This window comes from Pungitius pungitius, chromosome 13 (assembly GCF_949316345.1).
Source record: "Pungitius pungitius chromosome 13, fPunPun2.1, whole genome shotgun sequence".
NCBI classification, from domain to species: Eukaryota; Metazoa; Chordata; class Actinopteri; order Perciformes; family Gasterosteidae; genus Pungitius; species Pungitius pungitius.
This window is the reverse complement of record NC_084912.1, coordinates 4,151,923-4,169,832: the sequence shown is the minus strand read 5'-3', so window position 1 is coordinate 4,169,832 and position 17,910 is coordinate 4,151,923. Positions and strand designations below refer to the sequence as shown.

Genomic DNA, 17,910 nt, shown 5'->3' with positions numbered 1-17,910 from the left:
AAATGATAACACGATAACTTACAGCTCTGGTGTCGAGCAATGCAGCCCCCTCCCCCCCCCCCCCCCTTATAATCAAAATACAAACCAAACGGGTGTGACTTTACTTCTTTTCATGCTTCCGCCGCCAATCAAAAGCCCCCCCCCCCCGCCGCGCATCCGGCGCCGCTGCACCGGCGTGGACCCGGTGGCTCCCTGCACGCCACGTTTGATTTTGCTCCTCATGTGCTGCCTGATCTTAATGCGTCTTTGTGTGGAGGGAAAACAGAAAGCAGGGAGTGGTTCTTTTAAAAAAATAAAAAAATGTTAATCTTCTTTTTACCAGTTCTTTTTACAAAACATCTCTAGACCCCACGGCCCGCTCCTCTCCAAAACACGCACGCACTCCGGGGACCGCAGGCAGCAGGCGGTGCGGGCCCGGGTGTGCGTGTGCACGTGTGCGCGTGTGCGCGCGGCGTGTGCTGGGACGGGCAGACAGGGCCGGCGCGTTATCCTCTTATCCCCACTGTTGTGGAATAGAGAGGCGAGCAGCTGGAGGGACTGCAAGCGGCCTGATAATGCCGGCGCTATTTTCTAACCCGCCATCTTAATCTTGTTACTCAAATGGTTGTGAAGAGAGAGTCATGAATTTTAATTTCTCCCGGACACACACACACACACACACACTAGGATGTGTGTTCACGTGTGTACATCCCCGTCTCTCTCACATGCATAAAGAGTATCCCCACTGTGTCTATGCACTCACACTCATTTCCCTGCCTCCTTCGTTCTGTTTCCCGCTTTCGTTCTTCTCCCCCCCCCCCCCCCCTCCTCCCTCTTCCTCCACCCTTCTCCGCTCTCCCTCCCTCGGCTCCCCTCTATCTTCCCATTTCCTACATCACGAGCCACTTCTCTATTTATTCGAGCCTGTCGCTCCATCCCTTCTTCTACTCGTCTCTCCATCCAGCCAAACCCCCTCTTTCTCTGTTTCCTAATCCTGCCGAGATGGACCCCAGACATCCGGTTCATCCATCCCTCCCTTGTCTCAAAGCCCCCGTCTCCCTCCTTCCCTCCCTCCCTCCCTCTCTCTCTTCCCACCTTGCTCACTTTCTCTCCGGTCTATAAATGCGGGGCGAGAATAAACGGAGAAAAAAGAAAAGAATAAAAGGAAGTGTGCAGAGAAACGGCGAAATGAGAGCACGAGACAGGGAGACAGGAGCGGTGGCAAAAGTGGCTGCACAATTAATGACTTGCACCTTGAAAAGGAGGAAAAAGAAAAGAGAGAAGATTGTTGGGTTTGGGGGGGGGGGGGGGGGGCGCGTTGAGAGCCGATTTAGCCAGCCACCCATGAAGCTGATTAGGTAGCCTGCGATCAGGAGGAACAGCTTTGCTTGTTAAACTTTTCACCTCTGCGAGCTCTTAGCCCTCGCCGCGTTAAGGCCCCCCCCCCCCCCAAACCCCCCCCCCTTCCACCTCCTCACCCTCCCTCCCGCTCTAACCCTCCATCTATCGCTTCCTTGCTCCTTCCGCCTGGTAGGATTTGAATGTGAATGCTGGCCGTGGTCCTCGTAGCGGGCTTAGCACGGGGGGGGGGGGCAGGCAGCTGCCCCTCCACGCCCAGCCACCCCTGGGCCGTCTGCTCCCCCTGCCTCGCTCTACCGCTCTCTCTCTCTCTCTCTCTCTCTCTGGGGGTCAGAGGTTCAACCACCGGCCGGTGCCTGGAGGGATGGCCACAGGAAGATAACGCACATGAAGGGTATTTGGAGGGAGGGGGGGCCGGGGGGGGGGGAGGGGGGGGTGAGGTGACCGAGGGAAAGAGGGGTGAGGCAGACGCCGGCATTGTTCGAATGCAGCAGAGAAAAGGGAGAAGTTTGTTGGAAAAAAGGCGCCATGGGGAGAGACGCTGGAGAGGTTCAGAGTGGGGAGGGGTCAGACACCTTCAGACCCCCATCTACATGGACATTTGGATAATAGATCAATAATTAAGTGATGTTATTAAATGATTTACTGGAATGTTTTACGGGAAAAGGGCCTGAACTTTGAGAAACTATTTATTTTGTATCATGTTTATAATTATATATAATTATAAAATAAGCATTTCAACAACTGTTCTTTTGCTCTGCTGATGAAACTTCCTTAACGTTGTCTGTGTGGAGGCAGTGGTGTCATTGAAATGAATGGGGGATTGGGTTTAATCACGCAAAATTTGCGTCAATAGTGATTTGTCCCATTTGGTTAAAGAGCACAACGACAGCTGTTGAGTTTGACTATATATTATATATATATACTGTATATATTATATATTACTGACATGCTGCTGACCAGAGTTCATTTGGGGTCAGTTTGAGTTCCTGTTTGTTGTGGAAAAAAAAAACACAGTTCTGCCCTATGCAGGTTTCACCACACACACACACACGCGCACACAGAAAAACACACACCCTCACATGAGCAAACCCACCAAACTCACTTTCATAAGTCTCTGATAATTTGGCCAGATGCCAGGTGAGCTAATTAGTGAGTGTGCCAAGGCTGCTTAGAAGGGCACACGAAGCTGTGTGTGTGTGTGTGTTTCTTTTTTTAATTGATTTACATAACATTAATCAGCAATTTAATAAGGCATAGCATATAGATTGCTATTAAGGAGTTCTACCATGGTAATATTTCACTGACATTTGTTTTTCAGCTGATGTGCGGCACGTCGTCTTCAGCCTGTATGGCTCAATAAAAGCCATGTGTAGCTTCTGGGTGATTTGATTGGCCTAATCAATGCCTCTCATGTTGTGTGTTTCTCAGATGCAGACCGAGGGAAAAGATGCCTACGATGAGAACATCCACTATCCCCTCCTCATCACCTTGACCAAAGGACCTCAACCTGTCAGCCACACTCAGTAACACCCCCCCCCCCCCCCCTCCCTCCCCCCCCCCCCATACCTTTGGCTATTTGAGCTGTACAGAGTCGTGTGGACAGTGTGAACCACAGTGAACAGGGTCAGAATACAGGGTTACGTCGGTCCAAAGTGCAGAGAGCAAACCAAGTTGTGGACACATTTGAGGTATTTTTCATATAGCTACAGGGACCAGTGGGAGGCTTCATTGGCCGACGCATTCGAGCGTTTACGTGTGTGTTTTTGCAGTTTCAAGTGTTGTACTGAGAAGCTCCTTTCCAAAGCTGTGGGGGCACGTTGACTGTGGCCGAGGAGGCCGTGTTCCAACCGTCCGCCGGATGCCAAAGGACCACAACGCACAGTCAGCCCTTCAACCAGTGCGCCTGCAGTAGATCGGCCACCCCGAGGACGTACCAATCCAAGTGCCAAGCGATCACGTGACCCACCAGGCAAATAAGTCCATTCAGATGCCTGTCATGGTCACTAATTAGCCAGTAATCCAGTCATCATTCCAGCCGCTTTTTAGTCCGCCGCGTGGACATTTCCCTCCGTCCGTCCTACTGTAGGTGTCAGTTCGCCCCCTGAAACCTGTCATTATTAACCCATGCTACTGTGTTGCTGGCCTCAGCGTGGAGGCCGGCTCTAATTCATTAACCGCCGCAGACTGTGGAGCCGCTCACAGTTTCCTTTGTGTTTCCTTTATTTCTCTCCGTTCCCTTCTTTCCCCGGCTCCAATTTCTTCTAATACAACTCATTCATCCCAGTCAGAGGTCAGTACTAAGAACTTCTTTTGTGCATTTCTTTTCAATAGAACATTAACATATTAAGGCACGTTCAGACCAAAGAAGCAATTGTTGCTGCCCTGGAGCTGCAGTTAAGCACAGTACGCCGGAGCCACGTATTTTACACAGCTGTGGTGGTAATACGATTGGTACGAATTGTACTTCAGACCCTACAGCCCCCAATAATATCTACTCAAACTACGGCTTTACTGCTAGCTGGTTAAATTGTTTTAAAGTGCCACTGATCCGCGGTCAACCTCTTTTTGCCCTTAAAACAATCAGATCCAACGGCAGCTGTTAAAGAGAGAGAGAGAGAGAGAGAGAGAGAATACATGCACATGAGTTGCAGCGACTTCTCAAATGTGTCGACTACTGACCCCGATGCTTTGGAACAGAGGGTTTTGCTCTGGCTGCTGTTTCGTGTGATACAGACATATCAAACGGCGCCGTACCCCCAACGTCCGCTTGTTACAGACAATCTGCTGCCAGTCCAGCTGGCGCGCCAATGTCCACTGGCTCCGTGAGCACATTGTCGAAGTCTATCAAGGGCTACGTTCACTTTTGAATGTGTGCAAAGTCTATATTGATATTTAGTGGTGTGTTTATTTGCTAATTGATTCAGAGTTTTGGTATGTACAGCAAAACGGTGTTTTCTTGTTTTGTATGCTGTCACTTAGCTGTCACTTGGCCTTCGAGGCAGGGGAGGTGAAGCTACGCTTTCCCCGCTGCCAACACACGCCAATTGGAAGGCAACAGAGTCCGTGTCTGACACAAAAGGTGTCTGCAGAACATCTGGAGACGACGTTTAAAAGCATTGCAAAAAGATACTGCTTGAAACACGACACCCTAATTCTTGAAAGTCGCACACGCTTACACACAAAGAGCAAAAAAAAACGTCGCACATTTCAGACCAATTGCTTCTTCCGTTTTATATCCGCTGTATTAGTTGTTCTACTCAGGTCTCTTTCCATGCATTCAGCTCTTCTCTGTTTCTCGTGGCATTAAAGAAACGCCACTCAAGCCTAAAATTGTACCTATCACTAGTAAAGTGTTTCCATATTTCACTGTGACCCGTTGTTTTATACAGCAGCAAAGAAGCTATGCAGTATCTTCCGGTTATTTGCATCCCTTTTGTTGGAAAAATAATCCACCTTCACTAATGAGAGGTATTCCCTGTGTGTAACTACTCCGAAAAGTAAATTAAGCCAGTTTTTATCAGTGAACTTAAATTGCATTGCAAAAAAAAAAAAATGTGCCCATTGCAAATGTTTTAATTACCTTTTTATCTCTAATGCAGTCTGTTGTCTACCTTAGATATCTGCGGGGTTAAGGCCTAAATAGCATCCCGACTGGGAACAGTGTACAGTGACCTCATGGCTGCGTAGTGCGGCGCCACGTCACCGTTTACCGCCGCTGTCCGCTCCGCGTCGCTGCTCCCGTCAAAACTTTAGGACTCGCCGTTTGGGGTCAGTGGGCCCGGGACACTGGTCACTGTGACGTCAGAATCGGCCCTCGGCAGGAACCAGGCAGGAAGCAGGCAGGGAGGCGATGTCTCCGCCCGCCTGGTCTTGGGATTGCCCAAACATGATTCTTGGAGTTCGCAGGCCGTGTCCACGCTAATCCAGATAGATTTTTTGATGTGAATGACGTGCGAGCCGCTCTTTGTAGAACACTGAACACTTTTGAAAATACAAATGTACAATTGTTGTGTGGTTTATACTGTTTTGAGGTTTGGCACAAGAAACACAAACTGTTATTTACCTCCATGAAATGTTCTAATTTACCCCCCTTTAGTGTGGACATGACCTCATAGAGTGAGTTTTTCTGTTCAGTACATACGATGATCTCTGCTTCACTGTAGTTAATGGGTAATGAATGTTATACTTTGGGTTGTGATTGAATACAAATAAATACATTTTCTTCAAGACATTTAGGACTGTGACTGACTTTTTTTTCCTCTTTTTAAATTGACGCGAAAACCTTTTACAGAAGAAACATTTAATTTATTTCATCTGTCACCTTCCAGATAATTATAGAATTTCTGTGACGTTTTATAAAATAAATGCTGATCATGTTGAGCTGGTTGACAAAGCTAATCGTGTGTAAAAAAAAGTGTGTGTTTCATTATTAACAATCCAGTGTTAAACGTTCACAGATGTAATAAAGTTTCCTTTGGGGTCCAGATCGACTGTGGCCTGTGTTTCAAACACAATGGCCTCCTGCAGGCTAAGCTGATGCCAGACAAGGTAACGCACGCACACACACACACACACACACACACACACACACACACACACATATCAAGCCCAGTCAACAGTCTAACCCTCCACAGGAAGAAAAGAGAGAGGGATAAAGGAAGGAGGGAAGGCAGTACGCAGCAGCTAATCCTGCAGGCTCACCCTTCTGCTTATCGGTCAGAAGGAGGGCGGGGCCAGCGAGGCCTCCTCGTCGCTCTTTTGATATTTTAAAGAAGTGTGTTCTCTCCTCCCCGAAAACACTCTCTGCTGGAGAGACAGTTGAGAAGAGATAGAGAGAGTGGGGCTGAAAAAAAAAAAGACAAACTGGGGGGGGGCAAAGGACGAGGAAGAGGAGTGAGAAATTGGACTAGAAACACTGGAATGGCTGGAAGGGAAAGCAAAGTGGAAATGAGGCAAAGCTAGATCGAAACAGCAGGGGAAAAAAACAGCTTCAGCCGTGAAAGGGAAAGCAAAGCTGACTGAGGGACTCAGATTGACTGTCGGAGTGAGTGATCGAACGGAGAAAAAGAGAGAGACAGAGTGCTCCAGGCTCGACACAAGGGCCCCATTAACTTGACCACTTGCCCTTTGCACACAAAGGCGAGGCCGGCCCACTGCCCCTCCCACCCAATTATCCACGATTAGGCTCAGTGCACTGTGTCAAGATGGAGAGGGGAGAAAAGAAGGGGACAGAGGGACTCGGGGGGGAGGGGGGGGGGGAGTGAAGACTGGAAGGGAGTGATGAAAGGCAACAAAACGATGCACATCTCTAACATTTGATGCAGCGCCCGCCGTACAAATGATACGATACTCAACTTCCGCTCCTTGATCTGCTCGCGTTTCCCTTCGTCGCACATTCGACATTCCACAGACGCGTCGTCCAATCGGAGCCTCGTTTTGCTGTTGTTTTTGATTTCATTTCATTGAAGATCGAACATTTTTGTTCTAAAAGGTTTCTTGCACAACGAGTTCAAGTTCACCCCCCCTTTTTGCTCCGTTTTTGGTCGCTGCCACAGGCCGCCGTACCGTATGTGTGTCTCTGACTGAATTGGAGATATTTCCCATTAGATACAGTCATTTGATCTATTGATGATGTGGAAATACAACGTTAGATAACGTTAAATAGTACGTTTATATGTGAAGAAATGTGTCGGCTCAGAAGGATCTTTATCTGTTGACGTGGTGACCCCCTTCACTCCAAACCCACACACACACACACACACACACACACACACACACACACACACCAAACACAATGTCTCAATGTCCTGCACGGTAGCTGCACATCGCACAGACGCAGGCCGACGCACGCAATCGACAACAACAAATGGTCCGCGGTGCAGCCACGTTGTGTCACGTTGTGCGCTGTTGATACTCTGCAGCCAGCTAGCTGGCCTCCCCAGGGCCGTGGGCTGGTTTCCACTGCAGCAGAGACACACACACACACACTGCACAGTATACCAACACCGGCTCCCTTCAATGACTGATGTTCCTGCAGCCAACAGGTCTTCTCACGTCATTGTTTATTGTTTTTGAAATACAAGGTTAGATAGAGAGGTGTTTCATTTTATCTTGGCCAAATGGATTTTTTATCCTTTTTTGTTTTGTATTTTGTTTTATATTTATTTCCGTTTCACAACGCAAGGCAATTTTCATTCCATTGCCTTGCAGTCTTTCTTACAGTCTGATTTAAAACCGTTCAGGTGCCTTCCTTCTGTGGCCGTGACCTGCGATTTGACCAAGAAAAGCATGTTTAGATGCTTTTGAATTTATGGCTTTTGACGGCATTAAAAAAAAAACTCACGTGCGGATGATGCGCTGGGGCACATGCACACGCATCTGAGGTGGAGATGCTGCGTGCCGGAAGGGGACAGGACAGGAGGGGGGTGGGGGGGGTGGGACGTGTCTCGGTGCATGTGCTGTATGTGCGAGGACAGCGAATGCCTCTCACAGCCCAACATGTTTACAAGTCCCCTGATCCATTTTGGTAACCCCCTCCCCTCCGCCCCCTCCCCCCTCCTGTAACCACTTCGTCCATCACCCGAAATCTCTAAAAAACCTTTCAAGCCTTTTCCTTTTCTCCCCGGCTCCTCGAGGCAATTTGAGGAGGGCTTCTTAAATGATCCGCTCATTATCGGTAGTGGAGTCACTTTGTTGGTTGTTTTTTTTGTTTTTTTGTGCTTTTCCTTCCTGCTTCCTCCCTCCCTCTCCTCTTTATCTCCCTCTGTTTTTTAAAGGGCTTTTTTTCTGCTTGCCCCCCCCCTTACCCCCCTCGCCCACCTCCTCCCACTCCTCCACCCTAGAATGGCTTTTTGCTCCGTCCGTTTGTGCTGGTGAAGTGGAATGCGGCAAAGTCCCTGACAGCATTTTTTACTTTTTATTTTTTTTATTTTTTATTTAGAAAGCAATCGAGTATAGGAGTTGACATGACGGAGTGGGAGCCACCCCCCCCTCCCCACCACACACACACACACACACACACCTGATGCTGGCCTTGACGACAATAAGGTTTTCCATTAGAGGAGGAGAAACGAGGAAACATGTGGAGGTGAAATTGCGTGACATTCGTTTAGCTGAATTGGAGCGGGATTCCGTGGGGACAAAGCCAGGAGGCCCGCGCGTATTTCTGGGATCGGTTCGAACGGCCAAACAAACTCAAATGCACCGCCACGACGTGCCCCAAAACCCGTTAGAGCTCAGGACGCCGCGTCCGCTCACCGACTGCACCTGGAGGGCGGTTCGGCCCGGTTTCGTGGTCCGAGGGTCCTTCCCGTCAACGTTGACAGTCTCTTGTGGAAGTGTTTATACCGACTTTTAATGGCGAGCTGAATAATCACCTGCCCCCCCCCCGCCCCCGCCCCCCCTCCCCGCACAGTCAAGCAGCTCCTTTCTGCGCTCTTGTGTGCTGTGACTTTGTCATTCAGTTAATGGCCGAGGCCACCAATCAGCGTGTGAACCAGTTTGTCAACGAGCCATCGAATCTTTACGTCTTAACGGCACTCAATCAGCAGCGAGCCGCGTTGATCCAACATGGGTTTCTATGGAGATTAGGTTCTCCTTGTGCATATTTTAACAAGGTCAATTGTTAACTTAAAGTCTTTATTGGCATTCAACTACATTTTGTCAACCATCAAAATGAAATTTACAACTTAAAATTGAAATGGTGTACAATGGATCATCGGTCTGCTTGACCTGTCAATGACCTAAGTCCCCCCCCCCCCTCCCCAAGGAAGGAGCAGACACTGAGCAGATTAACCTGGATTTACACTGGAATAGACTCAGGTTAAACTACAGCGGTGTTCCACTACTAGCCCTTCAGGCCACTTGAAATCGGACTAAGAATCTTTTCTTTAAACCAAGCTAAATTTGTAGTTGATTCTGCTGTTTTAAAGTTAAACTTGACCGTTTTTAAGTGCCAATCTATTTGACTGCTAGTGGGCCCTCCAATCTTTGGTCGGTTTGACCTGATCTCACTCTGTTTTGCCTTCTCTTGTGAAGCAGAGCAGACTTGAGTTAAAACTAAAGACACACCTCTTCAGCGCATCATTTGATCTGGTGTTTGCCCGAGTTAGAAGAGCACAATCTTATAAACCTTTTACATTAGCTTTAACAAAGGAAGCATTTCGGCCCTCGATTGAAAATATATGAAACATTTGAAGCTACCTCATCCATAAAATCTTAATATTTATTGACATCAGTCATATTTGTAATTGAATGTATCTGCAATTTGTGTTGTAATAAAACTGCACATGAGTCCCTTAACAAATGAATTGGTATTTGGCATCATAATTACAGTATTTACAACATACAGTACATGTACATTTACTTAGAGATCAGTTCTGCGGATTTAGAGTAAAGCAAAACTTTTAAATTAATAACCCAACGTGCTTTACCATAGTACCTGTCTGTGTACTCGTTCTGATTCACCCTTTCCCCCTGTCCCCCCCCCAGCCCCCACCTCCTCTTTGGTCTATGTGTCTGTAGTCGCCAGGGCAACGTCTCTAACCCGCCGACCCATGTTCCCGTGGGCCAGGGGGCCATTAGGGGCCAGTCAACAACCCTCTCTTCCTGCCACAAGTGGTGCTGGCGGGATGGAGAGGGCCCTCGTCTCTGCTTTGAAGGTCAACGAGGCCGCTGCCCGGCCCCTCCGCCAGTGACTCTTAGGCCCCCCCCCCCGGACCAGCACTGCACCAAACACACGCTTTGGAGCGAAGGTCCAATCCAACCGCACGCAAATATGGCCTTTGTTACAAGTCTCAGGTTTAAGTGCATATCCTGGATCTGAATTACCGCTACACTTTTGCCCCATCCAGGGAGGAAATCAGTTAGGTATTTCAAAATGTTCTATTTTTTTTTTTTTTACATCGGTAAGTGTAGTCTGACAAGCGTACTTTTGAAAGGCTCAGCTTTTCTTTTTTTTTTATGATCACTTACTTCACCGGTGGAAAAATCCACTCCAGCGGTGATTACAAGATCCCCCCCCCACAAGCTGCACCACAGACCAGTGCTGGTTTAGGATCCACAGAGGCTGCAAACCGCCACGCTGCACCGAAACAGAAATAGAGACGGTCCGTAGCTCTCTTTTCTATTAATCGTTTTATGAAAAGGTTTTCAAAAAAAGAAACAAAAAATTGAGACTATTCCAAAATCGCCAGAAACCTGAATTTAATCTAAAAGGTATTTTTTTCCTCTGTACCAGCCCACAGGGTGGCATGCACCTGTTCCAAACTGCTCTCTGGCTCTTCTGTCAGGGGGGGGGGGTAAACACTCCAATAGCCACTCGTCCGCCTCCTCGGGGGGGAAATGTACACACTAATCCTAAAACAAAAAAAAAGGCCTTTTGCTTCAATGTGCCGGTCGGGTAAGGGCTTCCACAGACACGCTCGTCCTTACCAACACACACACACACACGCACACACACACACACACACACACTTCCCGTCCGTAAGCGTACAAGGACGTCGGCGCAATTAACCTTTGGCTGATTCGGTGCTGGTACTCTGTGTGATTGAATAGAGCTGAAGTGAGTTCCCCCGAGCCGCCACCACCACAACGCCGCGTCCCCAAGGGCCCGAATGTTGAGCTTTAGGTAATCAGAAGAGGGGGGGGGGGAGGCGTCCTATTTGGGTTAGTTTTCTCACCATAAGTGCAGCTAGGAGCTTCCCCTTCATGTCTGCACCATTCACTTCCCAGGTATGAGGTCATTGGGTGAGTCTCACCTGGATCTGCGCAGGAAGAGGGAGCCATTAGTCCGTCGCCTGTGTCCTTGTGCATGAAGTTCACATGAATTACTTTCAAAGCTTCACTGTTCCCACTTCACCACCAGCCGTCTTGTAACAATGACTTTTGGAGTGGTTGAGGTGGGTGAACGGAGCCGAGTTCAGGCCACACGTCACTTTTATGGATTTGAGGACTCGCCTCCTCGTTCATTTGAAGAATATCATGTGCTCCAGTATAACGTTTTCCAACGTTACAAATAAGGCTGCAGATGAAGGCGAGGGGGGGGGGGGATTCCTGCCGTTTGGCCGTTGTTCGGGACGACCTCCCACCTCCGGCTTGACGGATCAGTGGCAGCAACGTGTGAGGGATTCCTCTGCTCAGCCCTGTCCCGCCTCTGTTTGTTTTACTTCTGATGCAAAAAGCTCCGAGGGGGCCGACTGTTCCGTTTCGTAAGTAAACAAAGGTGCGTTAACTACGTTAAAATATATTCTATATATGCTTTAATCTCGGCCACGTTAATCGCGTAGATTGTGCGTTTACGTTGACAGCGCATATATATAAATTTATATTAGAGTTGTCAATAGATAAACAAAAAAAAGAATATTCTCACATTTGAACTGTTTACACACATTTGTTCATCTTAGAGACAGAATTCCACTGAGTGGAACCATGTTGAACTAGCGACGCTTCCTTAACTTATAGTCTAGCTGCTCCAAATTGATAATCTTAATATTGATATTTTAAGGATTACAGTTGTCAGAAAGTTCTTTTCTATGAATTAGAGGTGGTTGCAAAACAGCCAAATTTAAAAATCAAGTAATAGCACTTCTACTTCGTTACAATTGTTACATCCTTTTTTGTTCCTGACAGAAACGTCAATTTAGTAATATGAATGTACTCGCTTTATGCCTTGAAAGGATAATTATGGCCAAGTGTCCGTACTATTTCCCCTTGGGTCACTGTGCTCATGTCCATTCACACACGCATCTGACGTGTTGGCTTCACCTCAGTGCAGAGGTGGGATCAAGTCACTGTTAGGCAAGTCACAAGCAAGTCTCAAGTCATTGCCCTCGAGTCCCGAGTCAAGTCGAGTCAAAGACGAAGCAAGTCCCAAGTCGAGTCACAAGTCACAGCCAACAAGTCTCAAGTCGAGTCACAAGTCGTACCATTTTATTTTCAAGTCAATTCAAGTCATTTTATTATAGTGGGGACGGGGAACCCTGGGTGATGGTGCGCTGCCTCACAGACCTAGACTACGAAGGGAAGGGTAATGGTGGATCGACTGTGACTGTGTTATAGTACTGTAACGCTCACCCCAATGCTGCAGCGTAAATAAGGAGGCGATGACTGGCTTGCAACTCCGCTGCATTTATTTATAAAAAACAACTCAACTTCGGTCACTGTTGGCCGTCACCACGCCGAACGAACACTTCCGCATTCACGGCCCCCCAAAACTCGGGTTGTCTCGCGTAACTACAGCTGGTAACAAAGCATAACGTGAACACATGCAACATCTGCATAACTGATTAACTAATAACTTTAACTCAGCTCATTACACTACTTTAAAACGGACGTTGACATAATGTTGGCGAGGATTTCCATCGGAGTCTGAATCCGGGTTCAAAAATCCCGATTTTTGTAACCATGAACGAGCTGTCTCGTTGATACGGTCAAATGGACTGCAGTGATTGGATGTCGTGCAGGCGGCGCTCTCTGCATACAGGTGGCGCACATTTTTTTGACAGATGCAGATAAACAGAGCGGCGCGGTGGTGTGAAAATGTTTTCCCCCAGTTTTCATGGGAAGTAGCAAGTCTTCTCGAGTCAAAGGGCTCGAGTCCAAGTCAAGTCACGAGTCATCGGTATTCAAGTCCAAGTCGAGTTGCAAGTCTTTGTACGTTTTGTCGAGTCGAGTCTCAAGTCATCAAATTCATGACTCGAGTCTGACTCGAGTCCAAGTCACATGACTCGAGTCCACACCTCTGCCTCAGTGTACCTTTTGTCTCACATAGACGTCATTTCAGGGCTGCAACTAACGTGTAATTGGTTTTAAAAGGTGTAAGCTCTAGTATCTATAGCTCTATAGTGAATGCATATAGAAATGTGTACCAGTCAAAGGGAAAACGTGCTGCTGTGTGATCCACTGCGCCGAGGCAAACTAATTGTTGTGAGTTTGGGTAACCGAGCCTCGGTAATTTGCTGTAAACCTTGTAGGTGCACATGACCACGCGATACTGTGTCGTGCGGGTCCCCCCCCCCCCCCCCTACCCCCCTCCCGCGGCGCTCTCACGCTGCAACATGGCTGCGGCGGGCCCAGAGTCACGCAGCGCGCTTTGTCGCGCGCCGCCGACTCACACGGCTCTATTAATTAGCTGTTTGATGCTGTTAATTGGGCTCCCACTGCTGCACTAATTGATAACGCCATTGCCATTGACAACGCGGGAACACAAACACGGAGAAGCCTCTCTCCGAGAGAGAGAGAGGGAGAGAGAGAGAGAGGGAGGAAAGTGGAGGACGAGAGTCAGCAGCAAAAAGCCAAGTGGGGGGGGGAAAGAGAGACAAAGAGAGGTGAGATGAGAGTGAAAGGGGGGGGGGCGGAGGGTTGCATTTTAAATGTTTCTGTCGTTTTACAAAACCATCTCTAAAATGTGATGATTAGGTTTTTTTTTGTTGGTATAATCACAACTTGGGGCCGACTTTCACAAACAACAGTTGACGGAAATGTAAATGCAATCTCATGTGTCAGCACCTGGTAATAGCAATATCACCCTTGTGCTGCTGTGTGATCTGCATAGCCCTCCCCCCTCCTCCCCCCCCTCGCTCTAATGGCACTGTTCAGCTATTCATTGAACTGTCTGTTATCACATATAGCGTGTGTTTTAACCTGTCACTGTCTCAGGCCTCCAGGTTCGCCCACGCCGAGCCTTCGGATGCCAAAACAATATTATTGGAGCGGTCGCATTAGGAAATTGGTTCTGAGAAGAGGTATTGTTTACTGTGTGTCGGAATTCCATCGATTAATATTTGACACGGCTGCCCGAAAGTTCTACACACATCATATTTTTTTGTGAATACAACTTTTACAACCGAGCCGAAGCTTCACTTTGACTTGAAAAGGGGCGAAAAAGGCAACAAAAGAATTTTATTTTCAAATATATCTGAATTACATATTTCGATATTATCTGTCAACTGAAATTATCAAAGGTTTGTCACCAACCTGCATCGTCAGACAGAAGGCAAATTTGCCTGTTATCTATTTATTTTTTTAGGATGGGAATAATGTAAATAACGACAAATAGTGGGCGGATTTCCATGGGCATTTAAGACGAATCCTGACGACTCACTGACCTTTGATCTAGTGCCACCAGACGCTAATGTTGAGTCACATCCAGAGAAATATCTCCACATCTACAAGATGAACGCTCACATCATGGTACGGACGTCTGAGGTCACCTGACTTCTTATCTAGTGGGCCAGCAGCTTGACATTTTTGGTTTGGAGTAAAATATCTCGACAACTGTTGGATGGATCGCCATGACATTTATTACCAACACTCGTCTTCCCCACAGGATGAATGCAAACAGGTATTTAGTTCTTAATTAGTTTCTCTCTTATGACGATGGCTTCTCAAAGGTGTGTGTGTGTGTGTGTGTGTGTGTGTGTGTGTGTGTGTGTGTGCACGTATCCCCACCATGCATCTAGTGGTGAGTACAGCACTGTCATTAGTGGAGGTGTTGTGGCAAATTACAGACTAGACCATTACTACACACACACACACACACACACACACACACACACATAGAGGACATCTGGACCCACACCTGTTACCCACCTTATGGTAACCTACGCTCCAACCCCCAACTGTGCACACACACACACACACACACATTCAGTCTTTGGCTGAAGCTTTTTTCTAAAGAAAGGTACTCTCACTCTTTCAGCTGGTTTGTGGCCTTCCTGCTCTCCTTCCATTAGAGGCAATTACTGCTGAGACCGCGGCGCCCGCTGCAGCATCGCAGAGAGCCGCCTTGTTCGTGTCAAGTATGCATTGTACACACCGGAAAACAAGTTACATGATACTTCGGTCAATGTTGGCAGGTAGCTGAAAATTCTTTGAATTTATTTGAGTACATACATGCACAGTTTATATTTTGTTTTAGTTTCTTGTGTATAGCTTCAATGCTGCAGAAGGGAAAAGAAGGCCTTAAATAGTACCGACGTGTTGCTCGTTGTGAAGTTTATTTTATGTTTCAAATAAGATGAGAGATTTTATGATATTATTCACTTGGTAATAATAGAATAGAAACACTTTTGTACTCTTGTACCCTATTTTAATATGAAAATGTTATATTGAATAGTCGAATGTTACATTAAAAACCTCAAATTTGGCAAAACTAAGTATAAATACAGCCTCCTCTACATTGGACTCCCAGTGCTCCTGAGAGACTCATAAACCTGCCGTGACCTGACAAAATGGCGTCCGACGACATGAAAGACAACTTCCTGTATTTGGCCCTAGTGCCTTAGCAGTGGCCTGCTCCCACACATCAAACGGAGCTCAACTGGAATTGTCCCTGTGGAGACAATAACAAGCCCGGGTGGCTTTGATTCAGCCGGAGACCCCACTGTACAAACACCGCACGCGAGGCTGTGTGCGGCGACGCACCAACACCTACCGCGGCCGGATGGAGCCTCTTATTATGCTCAGGGCCGGACTTCACACACACTGCCTGAACTCCCGGCCAGCGGACCAAGCGTGTTTCCTATGTCAGCGGGCCACGTTGTTTGTGTACGCTAGTCTATTGTATTATTAGTACCCCTCATAAATATATACGTATATGTGGCTATCTATATCTGACGAGGGGAGCTGCCGCTGGCCATGCCTTATTACATGACTGACCACAATGACTCCAGAAAATGTGATTAAACACTCTTTTTTTTTTTTAAATTATAATTCTATAGCAACTCCTCTCGCACAACATCTCATTAATCTGGTGAATAAAAGGCATAAAGTAAAGCATAACTGCATCACAAAGGGCTCACAATTCAGAATCACTTGTTCCAATGCACCGCCTGTGTTATGCAGTTTATCCTGTTATTCCCCCCCCCCCCCCCACCCACAAAAAAAAGAGCAGAAAAGAGTCTTCGACAGGGAACAGATTTGCATATCTGCCAAGCCTCAGGCAGAAAAGTGCTATCCTGACAGGCCTAATGAACCAGCGGTTTAAGTGGTCAAATTATACACTCATCCCTTTTTATCTTGTGATATTCCGTCTTTGTACAGGTGATGGAAAGGCAACTTTACCCATTCACACCCCTTTAGAAAAACCAACCTCACCTAATCCCTACTCCTCTCTCTCTCTCTCTCTCTCTGGGTTTCTCCCTCACAATCTTTCTCTCTCCATCCCTCTGCCCTCTTTTCCATAACATTGGTGGAAAGTGCAAGTGTTCATAGAATATGGGGGAGAAGGAGAGAGAGAGAGAGAGAGAGAGAGAAGGGGAGAGGCAGTGCTCGGAGGCCCTTTTGTGGAAGGAAATCATGTTGAAAAATAGAGCCGGGGCGAGAGAGAGAGAGAGAGAGGAGAGAGAGAAGCTGTCACAGACCTCAATGGCAGCATTATGTAAATGGCTGACATCCCCTGATGTAAAGCTGAATAGAGAGACATTAATGTCTTGTGTATATTTAAAAAGCCTGGCCCAACTCCCCAGGATTGCGAGCGGCAGATCCCGTAATCATGTTGACGAAGTAATGGCAGAGAATTAGTTGTCCATTAAAACTGTATTATGCACCACGCTGGCACATGAAATTACTCTCAAATAGTGGAATGGCTGAGGGGGAGTGACGAAGGAGAGCAAAAGAGAGATGGAGGGGAGTGGGAGGAGGACGTTGATGGGTAGTGTGTGTGTGTGTGTGTGTGTGCGCTCTGTGCACAAATTCCCCTGCTCCGACTCGGGGGAGGCAGGTGATTGACATCTTTAGACTTTGAGAAATCAAAGCACCGTGAGTGTGTGTGGATGGGCGCACAGCAGGACCTGAAAGATTCTAATGAGGTTATAGAGGGCCCGGGTGCCACAAACACACACACACACACACGTCCATATGCACGCCCCACGCCGCTCCGCACACGAGTGTAGATGTGTGACAAGTTAAAAGTATGAGAGAAGAGCTCGGAATGGGATAATAAGATGGAGGGGGGGGGGGGGGGCGAAAAAACGTCTTTGAAATTAGTGAATAGATGAAGGCTTATTCTTTACCCCCTTGGCTTTTGTTGCTATCTTGCACCACATGAACCTCAATTGACATTAAATGTTGCACTTGATATGAAGGGGAACTACTCGCTGCGCTGCAGAAGGTGGGCCTGGAGCGGCGCCGGGGGGGGGGGGACGCTGCCCGCGCAGGTAGCGTCAGTCATCTCGTCTCGGGCCTTTAGAGTCTGCTGTCAAGTTTGTCGGATCGTCTCTTTTGAAAAGGCCCCACGTGTGTGTGTGTGTGTGTGTGTGTGTGTGTGTGGCATCCGTCGTGTGCCAAACTCCCTCCAAAACCCAAATTCCCTCACAATTCGCCGCGCAACACACAAAATATCACTTTTCCGTCAGCGTCCGCATGCAGGGAGCCCCGCGTGTCACGGGCACGGAGGTTTGAGTTTTCTTTTTTTTTTTTTTTTTTTTTTTTTAGGTGGCAGCCAAATACAGTGAAGTTAAAATAAACATCTAAGTGATGGTTTGCGGTCCCGCCTCCGTCCCTCCCTCCCTCCTTCTTTCTTTCTCTCCCCCCCCCATTCTTCTGTCGCGTCTGAGGCGATAGAAATGT

The 17,910-nt window shown here is 47.6% G+C and overlaps 1 protein-coding gene across 2 annotated transcripts in view; it reads left to right on the top strand.

The window, feature by feature from the left end:
- Positions 1–5,572, top strand: part of camkmt (calmodulin-lysine N-methyltransferase) — a 73,182-nt gene extending 67,610 nt beyond the window's left edge. Inside the window, exons 11-12 of one of the 2 annotated variants that reach the window (XR_005119974.2) lie at positions 2,770–3,029; positions 3,111–5,572. Coding sequence is in view for 1 of the 2 variants with exons in the window: in XM_037466259.2 (XP_037322156.1) it covers positions 2,770–2,868 (99 nt within the window). In the remaining variant the exon portion in view is untranslated. Of the gene's footprint in view, positions 1–2,769 lie in introns of both variants that reach the window. The other variant, XM_037466259.2, reaches the window with a different exon arrangement.
- Positions 5,573–17,910: the final 12,338 nt, after the last annotated feature.